The sequence below is a fragment of the Solanum verrucosum genome, unplaced genomic scaffold (assembly GCF_900185275.1).
Source record: "Solanum verrucosum unplaced genomic scaffold, falcon-dt-bn FXZP01000144.1, whole genome shotgun sequence".
Lineage (NCBI taxonomy): Eukaryota > Viridiplantae > Streptophyta > Magnoliopsida > Solanales > Solanaceae > Solanum > Solanum verrucosum.
The window spans coordinates 1,806,416-1,833,927 of record NW_026020773.1 but is presented as its reverse complement, the minus strand read 5'-3'; the positions used below and the strand labels follow the sequence as shown (position 1 = coordinate 1,833,927).

Sequence of the window (27,512 nt, the reverse complement as noted above, 5' to 3'; positions counted from 1 at the left end):
GTAGGTTGACAACTATAAAGAAACCCTACAGCCGCCGGCGGTCAAAACAGAGTAAAAGATTACAGTGTCTGAAAATGTGGCAACAGTCGATACCTCAGCTCAGCACTTTCTCTCTCTAGAATTCAATCTTCTCTCCTAAAACCCTATCCTTTCTCTTTCCTAAAAAGCTCTCTTTTTTTTTTCCAATCAACAATGGCTTCTTCCACTCCCCCACCTCACTGTGCACTCACTACCTCTAAACCTTATCAACCTCACCCCTTACCCCAAACTCACTCCCACCCCCACCCCAACCACCGGAACAATCATCAACGCCATTGGTCCTCTCAAAAAGTCTCCTTGAATCGACCTGCACCACCTCGCAATGCTACCCACCCCCCACCTTCCCAAACCCCTAATTTTCTCTCTCTATCTTCATCAAAATCGGATTTTTCAGCTGATTTTTCGGGTCGACGTTCGACCCGATTCGTTTCCAAGATGCATTTCGGCCGGGCAAAGATATCGGGTAACGGAAGGCATTCTTCATTTGCTGAGGAGGCTCTTGAAGAAGCTATTCGTTGTTGTAAGAATGAAGCTGGTTTAGACCAAGTGTTGTTGACTTTTGGGTCTAAGCTTTTAGGGTCTGATGATTATACTTTTTTGTTCCGTGAACTTGGGAATAGAGGGGAATGGTTAGCTGCTATGCGTTGCTTTGAATTCGCTGTTGGACGTGAAAGGAAGCGTAATGAGCAAGGTAAATTAGCTAGTTCAATGATTAGTATACTTGGAAGATCAGGGAAGGTTGATTTAGCTGAGAAAGTGTTTGAGAATGCTGTGAGTGACGGGTATGGTAATACTGTTTATGCTTATTCTGCCTTGATTAGTGCTTATGCGAAGAGTGGGTATTGTAATGAAGCTATTAGAGTCTTTGAGACCATGAAAGATTCCGGCTTGAAGCCTAATTTAGTGACTTATAATGCGTTGATTGATGCTTGTGGGAAAGGGGGTGCTGATTTTAAGAGGGCGTCAGAGATTTTTGATGAAATGCTGAGAAATGGGGTTCAACCGGATAGGATTACCTTTAATTCGTTGCTTGCTGTTTGTAGTGGTGCAGGATTGTGGGAGACTGCGAGGGGTTTGTTTAACGAGATGATTTATAGAGGAATTGATCAGGATATATACACGTATAATACATTTTTGGATGCAGCATGTAATGGGGGGCAGATAGATGTTGCTTTTGATATTATGTCTGAGATGCATGCAAAGAATATTTTGCCCAACCAAGTCACCTACAGTACTGTGATTCGTGGGTGTGCAAAAGCAGGGAGATTAGACAGAGCGTTGAGTTTATTTAATGAGATGAAGTGTGCTGGCATAACATTAGACAGGGTTTCATACAATACTTTACTTGCTATATATGCAAGCCTGGGAAAATTTGAGGAGGCTCTTAATGTTAGCAAGGAGATGGAGAGTATGGGAATTAAGAAAGATGTTGTCACTTACAATGCTCTTCTGGATGGGTTTGGCAAACAGGGAATGTATACCAAGGTTAAGCAGTTGTTTGCAGAGATGAAAGCTGAAAAGCTTTCACCTAACTTATTGACGTACTCCACATTGATTAGTGTGTACTTGAAAGGAACCTTGTATCATGATGCGGTAGAGGTCTATAAGGAGTTCAAGAAGCAAGGTCTGAAGGCAGATGTTGTTTTTTATAGCAAACTTATTGATGCCTTGTGTAAAAAAGGCCTTGTGGAGTATTCGTCGTTGTTGCTTAATGAGATGACGAAGGAAGGGATACAACCAAATGTTGTTACATATAACTCTATAATCAATGCTTTTGGTGAATCAGCAAGCAATGAATGTGGATCAGACAATGTCACACAGATTGTATCCACTATTTCTCAGAGTAAGTGGGAAAACACTGAAGTGGATAATATCGTTAAGATTTTCGAGCAATTAGCTGCTCAAAAGTCAGCTAGTGGGAAGAAAACTAATGCTGAAAGACAGGACATACTCTGCATTCTAGGTGTTTTCCATAAGATGCATGAATTACAAATAAAGCCTAATGTAGTCACATTTTCAGCAATCTTGAATGCTTGCAGGTATAATTTTCTTTCCTACTAGTTCCATGCTTTACATTGAGTTGTGCTTTCTTTAATGTGTCGTCTTTTCATTATGTGAGGTTTAGTATGATCTATTTCAACTTTTAGAAGGCAGTTTGGCTTTTTTTGGGTGGTAGTTATGTTCATTTTCTTTTTAAGGAATTTGATGACGCATTTGATCATGGACATGAAATTAGTGCTACTGGAATCGTTTGAGGGTAGGAAATGCACATGCACCAGTCTGACTTTCTGTCTCTGTCTTGAATGCTGATTGGCTAATACGTGTGTGCTATCAATATTCAATATGCTTCTTGTTTTCTGGTGAAATGCAGCTACAGACTTTTAAGATTGTTGTTTATATGAAAACAATAAAGCAGAATTAACTTTTTGTAAGCCTTGGTGGGCAGAGTTACCTGGTACTTGTGCTAGTGGAAAGTAATAGGTTCCCTGTGGAATAGTCGAACCTCCTTCTGAGTTTTCCACTGAGACAGAAATACTCTTCTCACTCTAATGAATGAAACTTTATTTTAAGCTGGATTATTCAAACATGTGTAGAGCTCCATAGACAATAGCTCATATGACCTTGCTTAGAAGTTCACAAGAGAGGCGGGGAGAGATAGAGGTGAGAGAGAGAGAGAGAGAGTTTTGGCCTTGGAGACTACTTACTATAGTTTCTTTTATTATCTGAAGTGAGTAGTTTAAGTTGTCATTAAAGTGGACCCACTGCCACATTAAGAACACCCAATCTAAGGAGTTTTTTTTTCCACTTCTAAATTACTTTGGATCAAGGGTGTTTGATAAGAAAGAAAATATTTTTCTAGAAAATAAGTCATTTTTTTTGTCACCAAACACCAGGACATTATTTCCATTACAAGGGGAAAATGACTTTCTTTGCTTATGGTTTTCTCGATAGACTGTTTGAAATAGTTTTTGAATCTTAGAGATTGTTGGATAGTGAGACAGTTTCTTACATTTTCCAGAAAATATTTACTGGGAAATAATTTTCTTCCCTACCAAACACACCCCAAATATTTTCTTCAAAGTGGGTAATACCTTTGGAATGAATCTGGAGAATGAACAAAGAATTGTGTTGTATCAAAAGAAATATATTGTCAATTCGGCGCAAATTTCCTTAGTAGAATTAGAAGTGGGTGAGAGTGCGAAAGAGGACAAAAAGATATGATTTTTTGGTGAGTAGCATTTCACTTTGTCTTGATGAACCTTTTGAACGAGTGCTCGGAAGAATTGCTACTTAAGACATTTAACATCTTTGTGGAATCCCAATGCACTTGATTGATTCAAATGTATGATAAAACTGAATGGATTTGAATATTTGAGTAGATATGATGTGTGATTCAAATATAATTGCAGCCGATGCAGTTCATTTGATGAAGCTTCACTCTTACTCGAAGAACTTCGTCTATTTGATAATCAAGTTTATGGGGTGGCACATGGACTTCTCATGGGTCAGAGGGAAGGTGTATGGGCACAAGCTCTATCTCTTTTCGATGAAGTGAAGCAGATGGACTCTTCAACTGCATCTGCCTTTTACAATGCTTTGACTGACATGCTGTGGCATTTTGACCAGGTAAAACTGCAGTTACATAACAACTATCAAAGAGAAGAAAACGTAGAGTAAATCTCTTTATCAAAGAGAAGAAAACGTAGGGAAGAAAACTAATATCGCCTTTGCATTGCCATAAATACCACCAACTCATATTTGGTGTCTTATCTAACTTTTTTCCAGAAACAAGGTGCTCAATTGGTTGTACTTGAAGGAAAACGTTCGGAAGTGTGGGAAAATACATGGTCCACTTCTTGCTTGGATCTGCATTTGATGTCTTCAGGGGCTGCTTGTGCAATGGTCCACGCATGGTTGCTTAGTATACGGTCTATAGTGTTTGGAGGCCATGAGCTACCAAAGATGTTGAGGTATTTCCTCTAATGCTCTTATATTTTTTTCAAAGTCAGACAAACTACAAGAGTGATATATACGAATGAAATGCTCGACTGTCCTCTGCAGCATTTTGACTGGCTGGGGCAAGCACAGCAAGATAACAGGTGATGGCGCCTTGAAACGAGCCATTGAAGGCTTGCTCACCAGCATAGGTGCACCATTCCAGGTAGCAAAGTGCAACATTGGGAGGTTCATATCCACAGGAGCTGTGGTAACTGCTTGGTTGAGAGAATCAGGTACACTTGAAGTGCTTGTTCTTCAAGATGATACAAGTCACTTGCGTGCCACAAGGTTTGGACAAATTTCTAATTTACAGCAACTAACATTGTAGTCGTTTATGTATAATTTGACAGGGGAATATAACATTTTTCCATTGTAAATTAGTATATAAAATATATATTCCTTTGTTGGGTGTGAATGTCCTTTCTACTTTCACTTTAAACTGAACCAGTAACCAGGAATAAGGTTCTTACTTTAAGTTTTGACGTATTGTATAATGTGAAGTTGTGAACTCAAAGTCACAGTAAAGTGTGAATTGAACACTAAGGGATCGTTTGGTGGGAGGTATTAGGAGAAATAATTTATGTATTATGTATGATATTACTTAGTACTATGTTTGGTAGAATTTTTGGGCCTAAGTATAACTAATTCACACCCTGCATGGTATTATAGGAGGTATTACTAATACCTTCCATGTGATGGTATTAGTGATACATTGGATTTAATACCATGGAATTATCTATGTAAAGACAAAAATATCCCTCAAATCATTTTATTTATTTTCTTGATTTTATGTTTTATATTTGTACTAGTAAATTCATTTAAATAAACTAGCTTACAAATTTTATTATTTAGAGAGAGTTGTTTGTTAATAAATAAATACAATACATATCAATACAATATTTAAAATGTGAGTTGTTTAATATTTACTAATTGAAAAGGCAAATATATTACCACATGACGTTTGTTATCTTAATTGAATATTTTATTTGTTGGTTTATATGTGGTTTCTATTTGTTTGTATTTTGAACAATTTATAAATTGCATACGTATTAAAGCTACACCTTGCAATTTTTATATGTAAATATAGATGATATATTCGATTTTACTATTTTTATCGTCTTTTCGATTTTAAAGTAGATGGTCTATCTATTTTAAATTGAAAATTAACGTTTTTAAGTGATTAATTTATTAAGATAACAATTGTTTACCCTCAAATAATTCAAGTGAGAAAATAGCAAACATGACAACAAAATTATTCTTCTCCTAGCTAGTTAGAAGGCCATAATAATATAATATTATTTGGCAATTATCTACCTTGACCGATTACATAAAATAAAAAATCTCATAATAATGCAAGGGTATAATTGGAAAGAAGCTTTTTGTAGAATTTTAATTCAAACACAAGATGAGGTTAGAAGCAATGAATCAAACACTTGATAAAAAATACACCCTGCACTACTAATCCCTGCACTACTAATTCATGCGTTACTAATCCATGCATTATTTATTTTTCTACCAAACGACCCCTAAAGGACAAAGACAGTAACTAGTAAGGTACTGTGATTAATATTTAATATTTATGTACAAGTAAAAGTAGTAAATCATTATAGTCTGAATGGGTTATTGGTTTACCCAATAACCCAATATAAAAAATCAATACTGATCCAATAATTCAATAATCACTTTTTATAAAACTATTAAAAAATCGTTAATCCAACAACCCAATAGTAATAAATTAATAACACTTTTTTTTCAAAATTCATGGTTCCAATTAATCAATATGTATATGTTGCTGCCCTATACAAATTAATATAAAGCAAAAAAGAGCTGTTATTTTGGGTCCCAAATCAAAGACAATACCTTACTAATTCTATGAGTCTATATTGTTCCACGATAACCCCCTCCCACACCACACCATTCCCCTCCCACTCTATTTATTTCTTTGTAGCGAAGCTAAAATCTAAAGTTTATGAAGTCTGAATTCACCGTCAAATTTATAACTTATTTTAATGATTAAGTTTGTTATTCTAGTATAAGTAACAAATCAAAATAATTAACTTTTAAGCTAAAGTTATTGAGTTCACCTAAACTCATATCTAATACGGAATATATATTGTAGCTTCGTCCCTACTTCCTTGTACCCACCATTACTTCTTAACGAGTTTCATGTGCATCCATGTTCTTGATAAGAGGTGATAATTTACAACCAAGTAATATATTATACATACCACCATTTCGATTTTAATTAATACACAAAAGAAATTTTATTATATGCATCCGTGGCATTCGTTGAACCAGATTTTCAAAGAATCATTAATTTTGTTGATTTTTTTTCTAATTATATGATTAGAAAAATTAAAGGGATGTAATTAGAGAATGCGATCTTATCCCAATTTCCAACATGGAAGATAATGAGGTCTCACTTTGTATAGACAAAAGCATGAGAAAATATGATTAGAAGATTGCTTAAATTAAGGAGCCTCCTGTTGGGGAACATGAAGTAATTAGCAATTAGCAGCCTAAAAAAGGTCTATCGAGCTGTAATAGAGTCACATTCATATTTTCATCCGATTTAGAATTTGAAGTTTACGAATTCTAAATTTGTATTCGTAATATATCTTAACTTTTTCTTTTTAGACTTTCCTCTGTAAGCTCTCAAGTGCTATTTTTTAGGTGTGCGCATAGTATAAATTCGCTCTTGTGCAATAGCTTATAAATTATACTAGAGATGTAAATTGCATTAGGCAAGTTCGATATAACAAGCTGGACTGAGAAGGTGTTTGGTAGAGGGAATCGATCTTTGTCCTCTCTTATAAAATATCATTATTACACCATCATTAAACTCATGTCACTCTAGCAATCACAGATTAAGTCTATTCACCACATTCAAAATATCTCTCAAAATTACCAAATGCCTAGAATTTAAATCTCGAATCCATCTCCCGCGACTCATATTCACATTAGGCATGCATTGAATTTGGAAAAAGGGGGTAAAGGAATAATCCAGGGTGTTTTTCATTAAAATCATGCATGCGTGTGTGTTGTAATATGGGCCTATATGAATGAAAATAAAATGTGGTGCTCTTTAATTTAAGCCATATATATATATATATATATATATATATATATATATATATATATATATATATATAATATAGTTGGGGCGGTGAAGAAAATCATCATGTGGATTCATGTGCACTACTTAGCTGGATAACATGCATTCCTATAACTTACTAACCACAAATTAATATAATGTACACTTGGCTTCTTTGCATTCATTGATTTATTTAATCCCATTCTTTTGGAATACATTAATGTATTATCCTATAATTGGCCTAATGAATCATCATATATTATAACTTATATATATAGCCATACATTTTGCTTCTAAAAACACTCATTCCCTTTGTCAAAAAAAATTGTCAAAGAGCTATCTTAAAAGATTCAACATATATACATAATTTCTTATGGGTATTTTTTCTCGTACTCCTAACAAGGGAAAGTGTGATTTAAGCGATTCTTTTTTAAGAGGCCAACGCCATATAAGGAGACAAATAGTCACGACTTATAACGTAAGGCATGTCAAAAGGTGTAAAAGTGTTGTGATGAAGAGAAGGGTACGCGTAGAACGTTCTAGAAGGCTCGAGGATGAGATTGGAAGGAAAGTCAGGGTACTTAAGAAGTTGATTCCAATTAACTGTGAGGATTTGGGGTTGGAAGGGATTTTCAGAGAGACAGCTGATTACATTTTGGCTTTAGAAATGAGAGTTAAGGTTATGCAAGATATGGTAAATGTATTGTCACCTTCTAATAGTGACTAGAAGATCAATAAATCATGTATTATATTGTGTCAAAAATGAATTATATACAGATTAATTAACTGATGTTGTTTTCTTTGTTCATTCATCAATGTTTTCTCTTTTTCTCAATATAAGTATATACATCTAATAACTTATCTTAGTACAATGCAAAACCTAAAGATAACAAAATGAGAATGTGAATGTTTACTATTGTGAAATCAAAGTGAAGTTGCAAAACTATAAAGTTATGTAAAGTTGCAAGCTTGTTTTGGTAACAAAGTGAGATCACTGACGATGTATATAACTTAAACACAACAGAAGATAGCACCATAACGTATCTCTGAAGATATGGATCATCACAATTCACAATCTCAATTCACTTAGCACATTCTCCATATGCAACAATAGAGTAGCCTGCACAGGCATCTAAAAGACAAACAGTTGAAAACGTAAAATGAACATCAACTTAAGCAATTTCAAAGCCTTCATAAAGTGTCTCCATATTGCAGATACAGGAGAAGGGCCAACCCAAAAAAAAACTTTCAAATAAATTCACTCCAAACTAAACAGGAACATAAGAGATATGGTGAAAAAAGTTTTTATTGTAGCACAATTTTCTCAGCAATGCAGTGCTAGAAGCTAAAAACTACTGGCAAAGGAGCCAGGACCAAAAAAATCCAGGATGTGCATTCTCAGAGAATTATGGCAAACATCTTGATAACAGCTTCATTCTAGAGTGGACAATTTCTAAATACAACAAGCTTCAGGTTCAGGCAATATTGACCGACAGCTTTGAGAGACTCATTCCCAATGTTTGAACAAGAATCCATTGTTATAGAGGTCATATTGGGGCAGTTCACCGCAAATATTTCGAGTAAAGACTTGTCAGTAATTGTTGGGCATTGGAAAAGATCAAGCTTCTCTAACAGATGACACTCATGAGCAATCTCAGATAAGCCTTCATCACCAACAGAAGACAAATCCCATAGGAAAAGATGTTTGAGAGTAGGGCAACCTCGAGCGATAGCCTTGAGACCAGTATCAGTCACACCACGACAAAGGTTGTCTCCCCATATAGATAGCTTTACTAAGCCTCCAAGGTTTGCAGTTCCAATCACAATAGCAGCAAGTCTGACATCTGTGGCTTCCTGCCAGCAAGGGACCTGGCAAGATATCCCTCACCTTCTACACCAGCAGATTCTGCAATCTCACCAATTTTAACTTGGGTACGCTGAGTAGATTCCTCTTCAGCATTCAGATTGGGCTTGAAGGCAAATGCTTCATCCCTGCGGATGCTGCTTAAAAGCATAAGCCAGCGCTTGGAAATACAAGCACAAGCACTTCTCTCTTGGCCACTGGAAAGATGTTTGAATACCTCAACGAGGCATTCATCAAGAAGGAATTCATTGGAAGACTGCTTCTCCTGCTCGAAATTTTCAACAGTGGTACTGACACAAATCCTCTTCCAAGAAGGAACATATACATTCCCATTTTGCCGATGTGATAAAAACAGAGCGGATTGTTTTGGACTTGGATATGAACCTTGGAAGAAAGCACCATTTCCTGAAAATCAAAAGATTTAAAACATCAGACAAAGAGCAGAATACAACAACTTCCTAAATTTTGACTCATCTCATCTCCTCTATAGATTTGTTGGTTATGGAATATTGCTTAGTTTAATTAGCTTAGTTCATTGTAATTTTTTTTTTCTTGTAATCGATACTCATTTTAGTATTTATAAATCAGAAAATAATCCCTAATTATGAAGGAAAAAAAATCTTTTCTGCAATTGAATTTCTGGATCTCATTGAAATCATAACAATTGTTATTTAAATAATTTATATATACCTCTTGTTTACTAGGGTTGTCCAAAGTGAATGCATAATTTTATCTAACACTAAATTTTGATGAGATGAACACCACATGACATCCCACCTCAGTATCCTAACACACTTTACCTCTTCCTTTTACTTGTTGCTCCACCACTAGTTAGTTTTTCATCTAGTTAAATAATATTTATCTCATTTCAGCGCAACACTTCCCTTTTTAATTACACAATATTAATAATAGTAGCAAGGATGAAAAGAAAAGAAATACTAATGGCGGCAGAACAAGTGGAGAGGAGGCTAAAATGGATTGGGACATTGAGATGGCAATATTTATCTCAATCAATGGTTGTGCATTCTCCTAAATAGGTTTCTGCACCAATTGTCTCTTCAACAGATTTGTATTTCATTTTTGTTTTTGTAGTCTATTTAATAAAAAATTGTGAATGAAAATATTTTTGGCATATAACGTGAGGGTAGGATCTTGGAACATAGGTTCGTTGACGGGGAAGTCCATAGAGCTAGTGAAAATTCTCAAGAGGAGAAAGATAAATATAGCTTGTGTCCAAGAGACTAGATGGGTAGGCGCCAAGGCTCGGGATGTTGATGGGTTTAAGTTGTGGTACTCAGGAGGGTCAAGGGATAGAAATGGAGTGGGTATTTTAGTAGATGGGGATTTGAGAGAGCAAGTGATGGAGGTTAGGAGGATCAATGATAGGCTGATGACGATTAAGCTAGTCATTGGAGGATGCACTTTGAGTGTTATTAGTGCTTATGCCCCTCAAGTGGGCTTGGACGAGGAGGCCAAAAAGTGCTTTTATGAGGATTTGGATGAGGTAGTTAGAGGTATACCGAATACCGAGAAGATTGTCATTGGTGGAGATTTTAATGGCCACATCGGGGCAACTTCTAGTGGATTTGATGATGTTCATGGAGGCTTTGGTTTTGGGGAGAGAAATGGAGGTGGAACTTCGCTTCTAGACTTTGCTAAGGCTTTTGAGTTGGTGATTGCGAACTCATGCTTTCCGAAGAAGGAGAACCACTTGGTTACCTTTCGTAGCCCGGTAGCTAAGACCCAGATAGATTACTTACTCCTCAGGAAGGGTGATAGAGGTCTCTTTAAGGACTGCAAGGTCATCCCAAGTGAAAACCTCACTACCCAACACAAGCTTTTGGTGATGGACCTGAAGATTAAGAGGGATAGGTGGAAGATGATACCTAATCGACCGAGGATTAAATGGGGTGGGTTGACCCCTGCCCTTTCTCGGGAGATGGGTGAGGAGCTGATGGGGATGGGGGCTTGGAGTGGTAGCGGGGATGCGGACAGCATGTGGAATAAAGCAGCTAGTTGCATTAGGGAAGTTGCTTCTAAGGTGTTAGGGGTGTCAAGGGGTAAATTTGGAGGCCATAAAGGAGATTGGTGGTGGAATGGGGAAGTCCAAGGTAAAGTGGAAGCGAAGAAGGCTGCATACATAAAATTGGCGGAGTGCGTAGACGAGGAAGAGAAGCGGACGCTTAAGAAAGTCTATAAGACGACAAAGACAGAAGCTAAGTTAGCTGTTACGAAGGCGAAGACGGCAGCTTTCGAACGCTTGTATGTCGAGCTGGGGGACAAAGGTGGGGATAAGAAGTTGTATAGGCTCGCAAAAGCAAGAGAGAGGAAGGCGCGCGACTTGGACCAAGTGAAGTGTATCAAAGATGAGGAAGGCAAAATACTGGTGGAAGAGACCGCCATCAAGCAAAGATGGCGAAGCTACTTTCACAAACTTTTAAATGAAAAAGGGGAAGCAGACATTGTGTTGGGTGATTTGGCACACTCTGAAAGACTTCGGGATTTTGGATACTATAGGTGCGTTAGGTCCGAGGAGGTTATACGGGCTATTAGTAGGATGAGTAGGGGAAGAGCGACCGGACCCGATGAGATTCCGGTAGAATTTTGGAAGAGCATGGACAAGGCAGGCATAGAGTGGTTAACTGGGTTGTTTAATGTTATCTTTAAGATAGCAAAAATGCCTGAAGAATGGAGGTGGAGTACAATGGTTCCGTTGTATAAAAACAAGGGTGATATCCAAAACTGTAACAACTACAGGGGTATCAAATTGTTGAGCCATACTATGAAGATTTGGGAGAGAGTGGTGGAGATGAGGGTGAGAAAAAGGGTGTCCATCTCTGAGAATCAGTTTGGATTCATGCCGGGACGTTCGACTACCGAAGCCATTCATCTTATGCGTAGACTGGTAGAAAAATATAGAGAAAGGAAGAGAGACCTACATATGGTGTTCATTGACCTTGAAAAGGCCTATGACAAAGTACCGAGGAATGTCCTCTGGAGGTGCTTGGAGTCTAAAGGAGTCCCGATGATTTATATTAGGGCGATAAAGGACATGTACGGTGGAGCCAAGACTCGGGTTAGAACAGTTGGAGGAGACTCAGAACATTTCCCAGTTGAGATGGGGCTGCATCAGGGATCAGTCCTAAGCCCTTTCCTATTTGCTTTGGTGATGGACGAGTTGACGCGGTCTATTCAGGAGAAGGTCCCATGGTGTATGTTATTTGCGGATGACATAGTACTGATTGATGAGACGCGGGACAGAGTTAATGCGCGGTTGGAGGTATGGAGACAAACGCTGGAGTCCAAAGGGTTTAGGTTGAGTAGGACCAAAACAGAATATTTGGGGTGCAAATTCAGTGATGTGGTGGATGAGACAGATGTGGAAGTGAGACTTGCCGCACAAATCATTCCTAAGAAGGAAAGTTTTAAGTATCTTGGGGCTGTAATCCAAGGGAGTGGTGACATCGATGATGATGTCACACATCACATTGGGGCTGCTTGGATGAAATGGAGGCTTGCCTCTAAAGTATTGTGTGTAAGAAAATTCCACCGAAACTTAAAGGTAAGTTTTACAGAGTGGTAGTTAGACCGGCCTTGTTGTATGGAGCGGAGTGTTGGCCGGTCAAGAACGCACACGTTCATAAAATGCATGTTGCGGAGATGAGGATGTTGAGATGGATGTGTGGGCACACTAGGAGCGACAGGATTAGGAATGAGGTTATCCGGGAGAAGGTGGGAGTGGCCTCTGTGGTGGACAAGTTGAGGGAAGCGAGACTGAGATGGTTTGGGCATGTGAAGAGACGGAGAGCAGACGCCCCAGTGAGGAGGTGCGAGGTAATGGTGGTAGAGGGTACGCGGAGGGGTAGAGGTAGGCCCAAGAAGTATTGGGAGGAGGTGATTAGACAAGAATTGGCTATGCTTCACATTACCGAGGACATGACTCTAGATAGAAAGGAGTGGAGGTCACGTATTAAGGTTGAAGGTTAGTAGGGTTAGCGTGTTGTCTTCCCTTGCAAGGGTATGGGTTGTTAGCGTTTGGGGTAGACCTAGCCTTATGTTGTTTACTGCGTTTCACGCATCGCATTATTTTCTTGTTGTTACTGTCTCATTTGTTGAGTATACGCTATCTTTTGTATTGGCTGTTATGTTTTATATATATCTCTCCTGTCACTTAGATTTGTTGTTCTTGAGTTGAGGGTCTCCCGGAAATAGCCTCTCTACCTCCACGAGGTAGTGGCAAGGTCTGCGTACACTTTACCCTCCCCAGACCCCACCTAGTGGGATTTCACTGGGCATGTTGTTGTTGTTGTTGTTGGGCATAAAAATTTAGTTGCTAAAAAGCAAAAACTTAAAGATCGATACATTTTTAAGGAAATTTGTGCAATTCCATGTTTATTCATGTAACTTTTTTTCTAAAAATATACATGTCCTAAAAAACATAACTTCAGTTTATGAACATTATAATAAATTTTGAAATGCTACACAATTTATGTCTTCTTCTTCTTTCGTACAAATCTATGTTGCTAAGTATAGCATAGTTACGACTTACAGAATAACTTGCGAAATATTATGATAAAAGAAGAAGAAGACGACGACAAGGCTCATTGCATTTTTGAGTTTTGGAGAACTGGAATTTGAGAACATTATGTCTTAAACGTAACTCTTGAGTACAGAGGAATATTGAGACACTGAACATACGCTACCACTTAATACTTACTGATCATTTGCGTCGGTTTGCCAGCATTGGACGTTAGTTTCTTAATGGAAGCATTGTATAGAAAGCCACTTGCCTCATAGTAGACAAACATTTCAGTTTATGGAAGGAGATTCAATCCAACTACCAGCCTTCTGCTTTGTAGCACGCCATTTCTTCATCAACTTATCCAAGCCAGTTATGTCACTGCAGACTCCTTTGTCTCCATAGATTTTGGAAAGCACCGAGTATACTGCAGGATGGTCGTGTTCCAATTTGTAGATTCCATTTGCTGCAATCTCTCCGAGCTCTAGACATGAGTGCAAGCCACATGCTCCTAGCAATGCCCCCCAGACGACCACATCAGGCTTAAAAGGCATCCCATCGATTAGTTTTTCTGCTTTCTCAAGCTGACCTGCCCTTCCATACAAGTCCACCATACATGCATAGTGTTCCATCTCTGCTTTCAATCCGTACTCTGTTACCATAGAATTGAAAATTCTCTCACCTTCCTCGACTAGCCCACCATGGCCACATGCATATACCAAATTAATAAAAGTAATTTCATCAGGCCTGATACCACTCTTTAGCATCCTATCAAACTCCTGCATTGCCCTCTCTGCAAGCCCATGTCTTGCATAACCTCCAATGATCGAATTCCAAGCTACCAAATTCCTTGCCGGGATAGACTCAAAAATGCAGAAAGCAACTTCAATGTCTCCACATTTAGCGTACATGTCAAGAAGGGAGGTCAACAAGACGACATCAAGAGGGAAACCGGACTTCAAGATGCACGCATGAACTTGATAGCCTACCAGAACAGCAGAGTAGCCTGCACAGGCATCTAAAACAGTTGAAAACGTAAAATGATTAGGACGAGAACCCGAGTTCAACATCAACTTAAATAATTTCAAAGCCTTCATAAACTCTCCATATTGCACATACCCTCTTATCATTGCTGTCCAAGAAACCACATCTTTCTCACTCATCTTATCAAAAACGAATCGAGCTTCATTAAGCTTCTTGTTCTCAATATACCCATTGATCAAAGTACTCCAAGTAAAAGAATTTCTCATAGGCATCATATCAAAAGCCCTCTGCGCCTCACTTGTGCACCCAAATTTCATATAACCCAAAATCAACACATTCCACGGCGTAACATCTTTATCCAAAATCTCATAAAAAACTCGAGCTAAACCTCTGTAATCATCCAAATCAACATAACCCCTCATCAATGCTGACCCTACAAAGACATTGAGACTTATCCCCAAACAGAGCACGAGACCGTGAAGCTGAGGGATCAAATGCTTGTAATCCAAATGCAAGAAGGAGCTAATTGACACTGCGAAAGTGAGCTCATTGGGTCTCATGTCTCCACATCTGTTCATATCTAGAAAACATCTATATACTTTCTCTGGGTTGTTGGCGTTGCGATATCCGGAGAGCATGGTGTTCCAAGAAACAACATCTCTGTGAGGCATTTTGTCAAACAGGTACTCTGCTTGTTGGATGAGGTTGTGTTTGAAGTAACCAGCGATAAGGGAATTCCATGATACGACATTTGTCAAGTGGGGGCTTTGATCGAAGAGCTTCCGAGCTTCTTGGAGGTTTCCGTTTCCAATGAAGCTGTTGATCGTTTTGTTCAAATTAACCGTTGAGAGGGTAGAGATTTGGCGGCGTAGAGCAAAGGTGCACAGCGCCGGCATTTGACTCTTGCAGCCGCTATTTGTCGCTTACACACTCTACTATAAAATAGAAATAACTCGCGACAGCTACGATTAAGAATTTGAGCATTCTAAATTAGAACTTAGATAAATTAATTTATCTTATTATTCCATTTTTTAGTTTCTTGTATGGAGCTTGTAGCAAGGGAAATTGTTATTTTATATTTTCATCCGTTCTAATCAAATGTTTTTTCATTTTGATTGGATACAAAATTTAAGGAATAAAATAGATATTTGAATTGTATGGTAGTTTTTATTAAAGAAGTTACAAAATGAGTATGTCTTTTAATTTTGATCTTGTGATTTTAAACTTGTTATATAAGATATTTGAATTGACGACTTATTAAATATAGAAAGAGCCACTTGTGACAAGCCAAAAATGAAAAATAAAGACACTTAAACAGTGAGGACGAACATGTGTTACTTGATGGAGAAGATGATCGGGGTGAGAAGGGAAATCATCTAAATAATTTATTTTTAATTGATCAAAACCCTTTTTATTTGACCGTTTATTGTTTTTTTCTTTAATTTATTTTTGTGTGTATAATGACATGGCTTTAAAATGAGCTAGCATGACATAATTGGTCATTTAACCCATGTGGATATGTTTGGTCAACACACGCGTAGGGTCAGCAGAAAATTGTGAAAAAAGTGTCAACATGACTCAGCGGGGCATGACATTAAGTGTCTAAATGAAAAAAGTCAAGTTAAGGTGTCTAACTGAAAATTCTTGCAAACTTTAGGGAGTCACCGATGGGTTAATGATCCTACAAAGTACATTCACACATCGAGTTTTTATTTTATATGAAAATATTACTAAGCTTGTTTCAAATAATATTTTACCTTAAGACTTTATTGTAAGCATAAACTTGATAAATGTCACGATCTTAGACAAGATAATTTAATGTTACATTAAGACTTTATTGTAAGCATAAACTTGATAAATGTCACGATCTTAGACAAGATAATTTACCGAGAGGCGTTATAGATTACCTGAAGATATTATCGTGGAGAGTGATTTTTACGCCTCCTTGTCCTAATCTTACGTTATCACAATTGTCGGTGGCAAAAAAATGTAGAGAATTATATGATAACCCTAGTGAGTTGAAGGAGGACCAATGTATAAAGGCATAATCAATACATATATATGCCTTTTAACTTAGCTTCAACTCAAATTTATGCCCTCAAACTTTGGTTATGTACAAGTAAATACTTAAAGTTAAAGGAGGACCAATGTATTATGTCATGTTGGACTCATTTGTTTACTTGTTCAACTTTATACAAGTTTAAATGTCTACTTGTGCACATCCAAAGTTAGAAAACATAAATATGAGTTGAGATCAAGTTAAAAGGCATATTAATCTATTAATTATGCCTTTATAAATTGGTCTTTCTTCCACTCACTAGGGTTATTGTATAATTCTCTACACTTTTTCGATGCTGACAATTATGATTACGACTAGGATAAGGAGGCATAGAAGTCACTCTTCACGATAATGTCTTCATGTATATTTCTATAACGCCTCTCAGTAAATTATCTTGCCTAGATTGTGACGTACATTAAGTTTATACTTACAATAAAGTCTCAAGGTAAAATATTATTTGAAACAAGTTTAGTAATATTTTCATATAAAATAAAACTCAATACATGAATGTACTTTGTAGGATCATTAATATATTTTTCATGACAACATCATTTTTAGTAGCATATAAAAAGTTTTTAAAGTTCTTAAAATATATCAAATATGCGAGGTTTTACAAGAAAATTCATGTGCGGACTACAAAATTGAATATCCTTCCTTGTATATCGTAGTAATAAAAGAAAAAACATTTCCAAAAGAAGCTTGACAACAGTGACTTCCAACCAATTATTGACAGCATGAACAACAAGCTTTCTGGTTAGAAGATGAAGTTCTTCAACATGGCTGGCAGAACTATGCTAGCTAGGGCTTCTCTAGGAAGCATCCCCTTTCACATTATGTAGTACATCAAAATCCCTGCAAAAGTCCACAACTCTATAAATAGAAACCAAAGGAACTTTATTTGAGGTACTACTGCTTAAAAGAAGAAAAAAAAGCTTTACATAGTAAACTAAACATGCTTACAAGCTCTAAAGAAAAAGAAGGTATCCAAAAAAGAGATATCAAGAATAGAGATCCTTCATATCAACCTCTACTAGAGAATCTACCACAATCATGAAAGCATGTGGAGTACTATTCTTATCAATAAATACTCTAACCCTAAACCCAATTGGAGAGTTAAGCATGTCTCCAAAACATGGGGGGTCTCTCTTGGATGGATGGAGGGATAGGAAAGATGGTCACAGATGGGTGGGACCATAAGAGAATTAGAGTCAACTTCTTTAATGACATCCAAACTCCACCATTAGAGCACTATTAGAAGTATGATTCGGCGTCCCCTACTAAGGGAGGAAGATAACCTTAAGATAAGTGACTTTAATAGAAATGGACTCAGGAACCTCTCTGGGTTATCCATATCCCTTCCTGACCACCTTATAGCTTGGATTGTTAACATTCACCACCTCCACCCCAATAAAACTAAAGAAAACCGGCTAGTTTGGGGTCTCACAACTAATGGAAGGTTCTCTACTAACAGTGCATATATCTTTATCCACGTCAATATTGTCGAAGGACATCAAGTCAGCAACACACAGAACTTTAAATGGATCTAGAGAATCTAACGCCCTAACAAGATCAAGAACATCCTCTGGCTCATGAACCATACCAGACATCCTACAACTAAATACCTCCATGGACTAGGCATTAATGTTAACCAAGATTGTCACTTAGACATTACTGATCATATCTTCTTTAAGTGTGCTAATCCCTCTGACTTCTGAGCTAAGGTTACCTGCAACAACACTCATGCCTGCATTTTTCATACGTTCAACCTTTCCATTGAAATTTGGAAGAATCTTTGAAATCCTCTTAGAGGGAAACCCTATAATGTTATGCTCTCTTGGAACTTCATGCTTCTCTTTTGTTTTATTTTGGAACATTTGGTTTTAAAGGAATAACAACTTTTTAAACGAAAGGAAAAGGTCATTCAACCTAGCACTCTTCCAAGTTACTGAGTACCACCTTCTCATCGACCAAACTCCCATCCCTAAAGGACAACCATATACAATCCTTGTCAAATGGAACTCCGCTCCTCTTGAGACTTACATGCTTAACACTGATGGTTCTGTCATGTTCAGCCTTGGTATTGGCGTAATCGGAGGTATTATTAGAAACCATAGAGGGGATTGGACCCTGGATTCAATGTCAAGGCCCCTCACATGAATTCCATAATGGAAGAGCTCAAAGCCCTACAAGGCTCATGCTAGCTATTAAGTACAATCCCCCCCCTCCCCCCCCTTGAAACAAATCTCGACTCTCTAGAAGTCATAAATATGCAAAATCATGATAATATGCATTCTTCTAACATTCTTGTGGAGTGCAGATCTCAAATTCAATTAAGAGCATCGGCACCAACCCACGTCATTAGAGAACAGAATTGAGTGACTGATCTATTGAGCAAAAGGAGTGAATTACCAATCTTTTGTAACCCCTACTATTTTGATAGTTCCACCAATATATGCAGCCAAAGCAATATGTGTGGAATTATGTACAATAGGAAACTACCTATTTGTGATAGCTACTTATTAAGTCATTCAATGGTTGAGACTTCAACTTATCCTGCTATACAAAGCATGGCCTCTTTCCACAAATATTTCTGTCATTTTAACCAAAAAAGAAAAAAAAAAAACTTAACAGAGGTGAAATATATTTGAATTATTTAGATAATGATAGAGTAATAGTATAACGAAGGATAACATTGATCTTTTTACCATTGTAAAAAAATAAAATTTGACCATTTTTGCTTTTTTAAATATAACTTTAACGGTCAAAGCTTTTAAGTAAATTTAAAAGGTTAGATATCCTATTTAGATACACTCAATTCATTAGTTGCTAAGTTACATTGTTTGATACTCAATAAAAAAAAAATTATACAATCACAAGTGATTTATTATCAGGCATGAGGTGAATCAGGATTGCTACTTTTGGAAATAATTTCTCTTATTACTATTATTACAAGGAAGAATATCCACTTTTGTAGTCTACACATTAATTTTCTTGTCCTTTTTATTCAAAAAGAAATTCGTAAGACCTTGAATATTTGATAAATTTTAAGAACTTTAAAAGAAATTGTATGCTACTAGAAATTACGCTGTCATGAAAAAGGAAATAATGATCCTACAAAGTACATTCGTATATTAAGTCTTTATTTTATATGAAAATATTACTAAACTTGTTACAAATAATATTTTACCTTAAGACATTATTGTAAGCAAAAACCTAATGCATGTCAGGATCTTAGACAAAATAATTTACTGAGAGGCGTTATAGAAACATACCTAAAGACATTATCGTAGAAATCACTTTCCACGATAATGTATTCAGGTATGTTTCTATAATTCCTCTTAGTAATTATATTGTATAAGATCCTAATGTGCATTAAGTTTATGCTTACAATAATGTCTTGAGATAAAATATTATTTGTAACAAGTTAAGTAATCTCAATATACAAATATACTTTGTAGGATCAATATTACCTTTTTCATGACAGCATCATTTTTAGTAGCATATAAAAAGTCCTTAAAGTTCTTAAAATTTATCAAATATGCATGGTCTTACAAATTTCAATTTGAATAAAAAGGACAAGAAAAATCTAGTGCAAACTACAAAACTAGATATTCTTCCTTATTTATAGTAGTAATAAAAGAAGAAATATTTCCAAAAGTTGCAATTCTGATCCACCTCATGACTGATAATAAATCACTCTTGATTACATATAAATATAGTAATAATTTTTTAATGAGTATCAAATAATGTAAATTAACAACTAATGAAGTGAGTGTATCTATGCACTATCATGATTCAAATTCAAACAAAGATATAAATAGAATATCTAATCTTTTAAATTTACTTAAAAACCTTGACAGTTAAAGTTATATTTTTATAAGAGAAAAATAGTCAAATTTGATAAAAGTTTCACTAGTACATTATTTTTTAGAATTGAAAATAAAATTTATATATTCCTAACTGGTACTTCAACATTTACATATATAATATTAAGCACCAATTGCATTAACCTTCATATATATTGGGGTGTTTGAACTTCCTCATTCAATGGTTGTCTGCTAATAAGTTTCTACACCAATTGTCTCTTCAACATATTTGTATTTAATTTTTGTTCTTATTTATTTCAAGTATTTAATTTTTGCTATTGTAGTCTATTTAATAAAAAATTGTGAATGAAAATATTTTTGGCATAAGTACTCACGTGTTATACCCCATATGATTTGGTTTCTAAAAATTTATGTTCTATTGGGCATAAAAATTTAGTTGCTAAAAAGGAAAAAACTTAGAAGATCTATATATTTTTAATAGTTTCTTAATGAAAGTGTTATGTAGAAAACCACTTGCCTCATAGTAGACAGACATTCTACTAGCCTTCTGCTTTGTAGCACGCCATTTCTTCATCAACTTATCCAAACAAGTTATGTCACTGCACACTCCTTTGTATCCATAGATTTTGGAAAGCATCGAGTATAATGCAGGATGGTCGTGCTCCAATGTGTAGATTCCATTTGCTACAATCTCTCCGAGCTCTAGACATGAGTGCAAGCCACATGCTCCTAGCAATGCCCCCAGACCTGATATCACTCTTCAGCATCCTCTCGAACTCCTGCATTGCCCTCTCTGCAAGCCCATGTCTTGCATAACCTCCAATGATCGAATTCCTTGCAGGGATTGACTCAAAAATTGCAGAAAGCAACTTCAGTGTCTCCACATTTAGCGTGCATACCAACAAGGGAGGTCAACAAGACGACATCAAGAGGGAAACCAGACTTCAAGATGCACGCAAAAACTTGATTGCCTACCAAAATAGCAGAGTAGCCTGCACAGGCATCTAAAACAGTTGAAAACGTAAAATGATTAGGATGAGAACTCGAGTTCAATATCAACTTAAACAATTTCAAAGCCTTCATAACTCTCCATAGTACACATACCCTCTTATCATTGCTATCCAAGAAACCACATCTTTCTCACTCATCTCATCAAAAAATGAATTGACCTTCATTAAGCTTCTTGTTCTCAATATACCCATTGATCAAAGTACTCCAAGTAAAAAAACAATCTCATAGGCGAAGCCAGGATTAAGAGTTTGGAGTGCTAAAAGAGAAGGAGGGTGGTTTGGATTAAAGGAGGTTCGAACCCACTACTCTAGCGTTTCACAGTCACTTCTTTACCATTGAACCATGTTCACAAGTTAATATACATATATATTATCTAATAAAAATACACGGTCTACCGAAAAGCAACTGGGTCTGATCAAAAGCCGTCTGTGCCGCACTTGTGCACCCAAACTTCATATAACCCAAAATTAACACATTCCACAGCATAACATCTTTGTCCAAAATTTCATCAAAAACTCGACCTAAACCTCTGTAATCATCCAAATCAACATAACCCCTCATCAAATAAATTAAGACTTATCCCCAAACAGAGCACGAGATCATGAAACTGAGGGATCAAATGCTTGAAATAAAAAATGCAAGAACGAGCTAACACATACCCTGAAAGTGAGCTCATTGGTCACATTTCTCCACATCTATATACTTTCTCCGGGTTGTTGGAATTGTGCTACCCGGAGAGCATTGGTGTTCCAACAAATGACATCTCTGTGAGGCATTTGGTCGAACAGGTACTCTGCTTGTTGGATGTGGCTGTGTTTGAAGCAACAAGCAATAAGGGTATTCCATGATACGACGTTTGTCAAGTTAGGGCTTTGATCGAAGAGCTTCCGAGCTTCTTGGAGGTTTTCGTTTCCGATGAAGCTGTTGAGGGTAGAAATTTGGCGGTGAAGAGCAAAGGTGAGCAGCGCCGTCATTTGACTCTTGTAGCCGCGATCTTATACTCCCTCCGTTTCTATTTATATGTAACTGTTTTAGGTTTCACATTCTTAGAAACTAGGTAAGTTTACTTGCTCTTATTTAGTGTTATCTTTAGAGTTGTCAAAAATTGTCAGCCTAGCCCACTCGGCCCAAGCATCACAGGTCAGGGAATTTGATGGGCTAGGACGGGTCGATCCTTCATTTTAGAAGGGCCTGAAAATGTCTAACTCAATCCAACCATAAAAGGGCTACGAGATTTATCTATGTATCTTAGATACATATGATTCATAGAGATATAATGTATTTAGAACAAATTAACCTAATTTTGAGTCCATATATTTCGATATATCTGGACGTACCAAAATTTGATAAGATTTGTAATATTACAACATAACGTGCCTTTAAGTAATTAACTCATACACTAGAAAGATTTATGTAAGTTATCCTTAAATAAATAGTTTTTATCCATGGGCTGACCCCAACCCGATCCCGATGAAGCCTTAAGGGTCAAGGGATTATAAGTCTTAGTTTAAAATGGACTTGAAAAACCTATCTCAACCCTACCCTGATAACGGGTTGGGTTGGGGCGGCCCCATGGGCTAAGCCCATTTTGACGGTTCTAATTATCATGAAGTCAAGTTTCCAATAAATAAATATGAATTAATTTATTTTGATTAATTAAATTGACATGAACATGAATTAATTGTTTAGTTTTCTATGTTTAGTCAAATTCATATTTTTAAATTAATAATTCTCAAGGGTAAAATAAGAAAAATAATATCATTATTGATTTTGTGAAATGATAAGTATTAAAGAAAAATATTTTTAGTACGGAACGACATATAAATAGAAACGGAAAAAATACAATTTATCTTATAGGTTACTATTCTATTTTATACTCCATCTATTCCTTTTTAATTGTCATATATACTAAAAATAGTTGTCATTTAAATAATCAAAAGGGAATTAATTATTTTTTTCCAACTTTACCTTTAACGTTAATTATTTTAGAATCGAGAGGCACATATATAGATAAATATGAAAGAACTAATAAGGAATATATTCGTCAAACAACACTCTACTAATTTTTTCTCAAGGATTGTGTCAAACCTTATGATAACAATTAAAAAGGAACGGCAGAAGTTTACCTTCCTTACTAACTACCTGATTAAAAAAGTTAAATTACAGCTAAAGTGAGATAGATATTTTAGAACAGAAGGAGTAGTATAATTAAATTACGATAAATGTGTCAATCACACATTTAAAGTATGCAGAAGTTTTTATGACCTTCTAATTAACTCACTCTTTTGGTACTCCCTCTGTTCCTAATTACTTGTCCACTTTTGAATTGACACACCTATTAAGAAATCAATTAATGACATGGTGAGTTTACCATTTTATCCTTATTAATTATGAAGTGGATGAAAAGTTCTACATTTTTCAAAGTAATTAATCATTTAATTGAGGATATAATAGGTAAAAAAAATTGTCATTTCTTGATTTATCAAAATGGACAAGTAATTAAGGACAACTATAAAAAGAAAAGTGGACAAGTAATTAGGGACAGATGGAGTATTATTTACCATTATTACCCACTCACTATTTACCTGATTAAAAAATAAGTTAATTCGTTCTTGAATTCACAATCTAAAATACATCTTGCATCATGACTTTCAAGGATAGTAAATCAAACACTTAACTCTTTAATTCCCCCCCCCCCCCCCCTAAATTTACCCTAAATTGTGCCTCATTTATTCTTTTTCCACATTTCCATAAACAAACTCCTTCTTTTATAGAAGATTCCTTTTTTTTTGTTAGTCTTGAAATAGAAAGTTTTATGATCATACGAAAAAAGTTATACAACGTTTGTTAATTATATACTACGTACATGCATGGAAAAAAATTGACGCGATGGGTGCGCATGCATATATATATACACTATAATAAAGGTGAAAGAGAATTCATAGTTAAAGTTTACACGATGAGTTTTTATAATAATTTCAAGTAAATATTACAATAATAATTATCTAATTGGATTCACCAATTGAATAATTATAATTTTTTTTATAAGTTCTTATATATATACAGGACTATTGAGTTCACATGTACTCGTAATTAGAGCCAAAGGTCCATTTCATCCAAACTTAGCATTTCTGCACTTGCCCAATAATTGTGACAGTAGTACTGATCATCCTCATCATGAGATGAATAATTATAAAGTGTCATATCTGAAGGAGTTGAAAAATCATGAGAAATATTAATTCCATCTTCAAAACTAGACAAGTTGTTCCAAATATTACTATCATCTTCTGTTACGAATGAATCCATTGATGATGAGATGACATTAACGTTTGGACAAGTATTGATATTGTTAGGAGAATAATTATTCTCCGTCACGATTAATTCAGAAGAAGAAGAAGTCGGTATTTGTTGAGCCAGCAGAGAAGGCATCCATTGATAGAGAAGGAAGTGTCGAAATTGTTGGCTATTGATTTCGCAATGAAGCTCTTTCGCATGCTTTTGCACTTTGGTTCTCCAGTAATTCTTAACATCGTTATCGCTTCTCCCAGGCAAATTCTCTGCTATCTTTGACCATCTATTTATTTTGTTAAAAAAAACAAAATATTAATTATTTTATGAGTTCAACTTTTACAAAAATATATGAAACCATACGTATAATTGTGATGCTCATCATATACCTATCATGGTTGAAAAACCATTGACCATATCTTTGACTATTTATTTCTTTCTTTTTTTGTTAAAAAAAAAAAACAAAATAATTGTTATTTATATATGAGTTCAAACTTTTATAAAATATAATTATTTCATTTGTCTCGATTTATATGACATATTATATATATAGTTTACTTACCTATTTCCGAAGCGAAAATGAAGGAGTAGAATAAGGAGCTGCTCTTGAGGAGTTATTTTTCCTCGTCGTAAATTTGGCTGCAAATAATTCAGCCATCTTAGTCTACAACTCTTACCGCTACGCTTCAACCCTATATTGATATATATACGTAATTATTTTTTGATGAAAGAAACAAAATGATATACATACTTCATTTGCATGCAATATGTAGGAAATGATAATATATGTTTAAATTAAATTAGATGAGATGATCAATCACCTACACTATGATATTGCATCAGCAGGCTCATGATGATCAAATTAAAAAGAAAATGAAGAGGCATATCAACACATGAAAGACGTATTGATGAAATATATAATATGATTGAGTAAATAAATGTGTGATCTCTTAGCACGACATAATACCAACAACGTGAGCGAGTGAATTCCAGCGTCCTTGTCCAAATAGGGAGATGGAATGGATGAGTTTAGAGTCTTCATCGGGACTCCAAGGTCCTTTCTTCATCTCCATTGATACTTGTTCCATTCTCAAGACTTGAATATTGTTATGGATCGATGTTTTAATTAGCTAAGGGACTATATATAAGTACATAGAAAGTGTCCTGGCCATGAAAGTCCTTTTTAATTGGTTTGAGAGGTAGTGATTTTAAAAGTTTGAGATAAGGTTGCATAAAAAGAGAGGATTGTGTACGTTCGTCAGTATTACTACGTACTAGCTAGTAGAAGTGAATATAGCGAAATGTTTTGGAAGAGTAAAAAACGAATAATCTCTGTCAAATTCAAGAATATTTTCAAACCGTCTTTCTTTTAACTTATTTTGTATATATTGACTTCCTGTTTAAAGTTTGTAGGTATTTGATTCGATATTTTGTAGTATTATGTTAAAGGAATTAGGAATTTGTTTAATTTGGTAGTGCTAAAGTCAAACCGCATTTACCGCGCTAAGCTCAATCTAGAAGGATGCCAATCAATGCCTTTATTCCCTTACCACTCCAAAATCACCCTAAGCAAGGAAGGTTTAAATCTAATCCCACACTTTTTTAACCTATTAATTTTAAATTCTGAATCTAGAAAACGTTTTAACCATTATAAATAGAATTGCATATCAATCAGTTCGGTTCGATTTTGAAGTTTATCAGTTTAACTTATGAGTTATTGATTTGTAAACATGTTAAAACCGTTATAGAACCATTAAAATATTGATTTCGATCACTATCAGTCCGGTTATTGGTTCAACCGTTAATATTTGAAAAATTAGCATTAAAAGTCACTTAGAAACAAGATGACAGGCCAAATGAACCATGCACATAAGTTGATAGATTGCATCTTGAGCAAAACTGCAAAAGCAAACACTGACACATTCTAGAATAACTGAGAGTTTGAGACAACTAGAAATTAAAGGATGAAACTAAGCTCTAAGTCAAGTACTTTATATACAGAATGATATAAATATGTATCGATTAATCTGTTAAGAAAAAACTTCAAACCACTAAAAAACCAATAACTCGATAATAAAAAAAATTAAAACTATTACTAAAACCACTAAATCAATAATCCATTATCGATAAATCATAAAATTCAAAATCCGACTAGCAAATCTATGGTGTATAATGTATATGTTTGAATTCAAAGATTCTTAACCCACCAAAAAAAAAAAATGAGGTTCCTTCATTGACAGGATTATTGACGTAACACAATGCTTACAAAATTCCAACAAATGGTGGGTTTGGGGGAGAATCAAATGACCAGAGGTGAAACAATTACAACTATTTTCTACCATTTCTATTTGTCACTATTATAATTAGGATTGTGTACAGTACGATTTTGAAGTTTATCGGTTTAACTTATCGATTATCGGTTTGTAATATGCTAAATCGTTACAGAACCATTAAGATATTGACTTATCGTCAGATTTATTAAACTTTATCAGTTCGATTATTGATTTAATCATTAAGATTTGACACCAAAAAAAATATCATTAGAAATCACTTAGAAACAAGGTGATAAGCCAAATGAACCATGCACATGAGTTGATAAATTGCATCTTGTGCAAAACTGCAAAAGCAAACACTGATACAATGTAGAATAATCGAGAGTTTGAAACAACCAGAAATATAAGTATATGAAACTAAGTTCTAAGTCAAGTACTTTATATACCAAATGATATAAATATACTATCGTGTTATCGATTTTATCAATCCGTTAAAAAAAACTTCAAACCATTAAGAACCAATAACCCGATAATAATAATAATAAAATTATTACT

General features: G+C 35.5%; 5 protein-coding genes across 5 annotated transcripts in view; 2 read left to right on the top strand and 3 right to left on the bottom strand.

The window, feature by feature from the left end:
- Positions 1–192: 192 nt before the first annotated feature.
- LOC125812842 (pentatricopeptide repeat-containing protein GUN1, chloroplastic) lies at positions 193–4,427 on the top strand. Its single transcript, XM_049492297.1, has 4 exons — positions 193–2,078; positions 3,450–3,666; positions 3,826–4,010; positions 4,102–4,427. The coding sequence occupies exons 1-4, from the start codon at positions 193–195 to the stop codon at positions 4,364–4,366; spliced, it is 2,553 nt and encodes an 850-aa protein (XP_049348254.1). The 3' UTR covers positions 4,367–4,427.
- Positions 4,428–7,494: 3,067 nt separating this feature from the next.
- LOC125812915 (transcription factor UPBEAT1) lies at positions 7,495–7,880 on the top strand. Its single transcript, XM_049492386.1, has one exon. The coding sequence runs from the start codon at positions 7,506–7,508 to the stop codon at positions 7,857–7,859; it is 354 nt and encodes a 117-aa protein (XP_049348343.1). The 5' UTR covers positions 7,495–7,505; the 3' UTR covers positions 7,860–7,880.
- A 321-nt stretch (positions 7,881–8,201) lies between these two features.
- On the bottom strand, positions 8,202–10,074 carry LOC125812862 (EIN3-binding F-box protein 2-like). The gene is made up of 4 exons (XM_049492318.1): positions 10,044–10,074; positions 9,028–9,401; positions 8,594–8,986; positions 8,202–8,264 (listed from the first exon to the last, which is right to left on the bottom strand). Exons 1-4 carry the CDS (start codon positions 10,072–10,074, stop codon positions 8,202–8,204), a joined length of 861 nt encoding a protein of 286 aa, XP_049348275.1.
- Positions 10,075–13,753: 3,679 nt separating this feature from the next.
- Positions 13,754–27,512, bottom strand: part of LOC125812868 (pentatricopeptide repeat-containing protein At4g02750-like) — a 28,725-nt gene continuing 14,966 nt past the window's right edge. The window contains exon 2 of the mRNA XM_049492324.1: positions 13,754–15,296. Within this exon, the coding sequence (XP_049348281.1) occupies positions 13,806–15,170 (1,365 nt within the window). The 5' untranslated portion in view covers positions 15,171–15,296 and the 3' untranslated portion in view covers positions 13,754–13,805. The remainder of the gene's footprint in view (positions 15,297–27,512) is intronic.
- On the bottom strand, positions 24,490–25,802 carry LOC125812871 (transcription factor MYB108-like). The gene is made up of 3 exons (XM_049492328.1): positions 25,652–25,802; positions 25,247–25,376; positions 24,490–24,970 (listed from the first exon to the last, which is right to left on the bottom strand). The coding sequence occupies exons 1-3, from the start codon at positions 25,770–25,772 to the stop codon at positions 24,490–24,492; spliced, it is 732 nt and encodes a 243-aa protein (XP_049348285.1). The 5' UTR covers positions 25,773–25,802.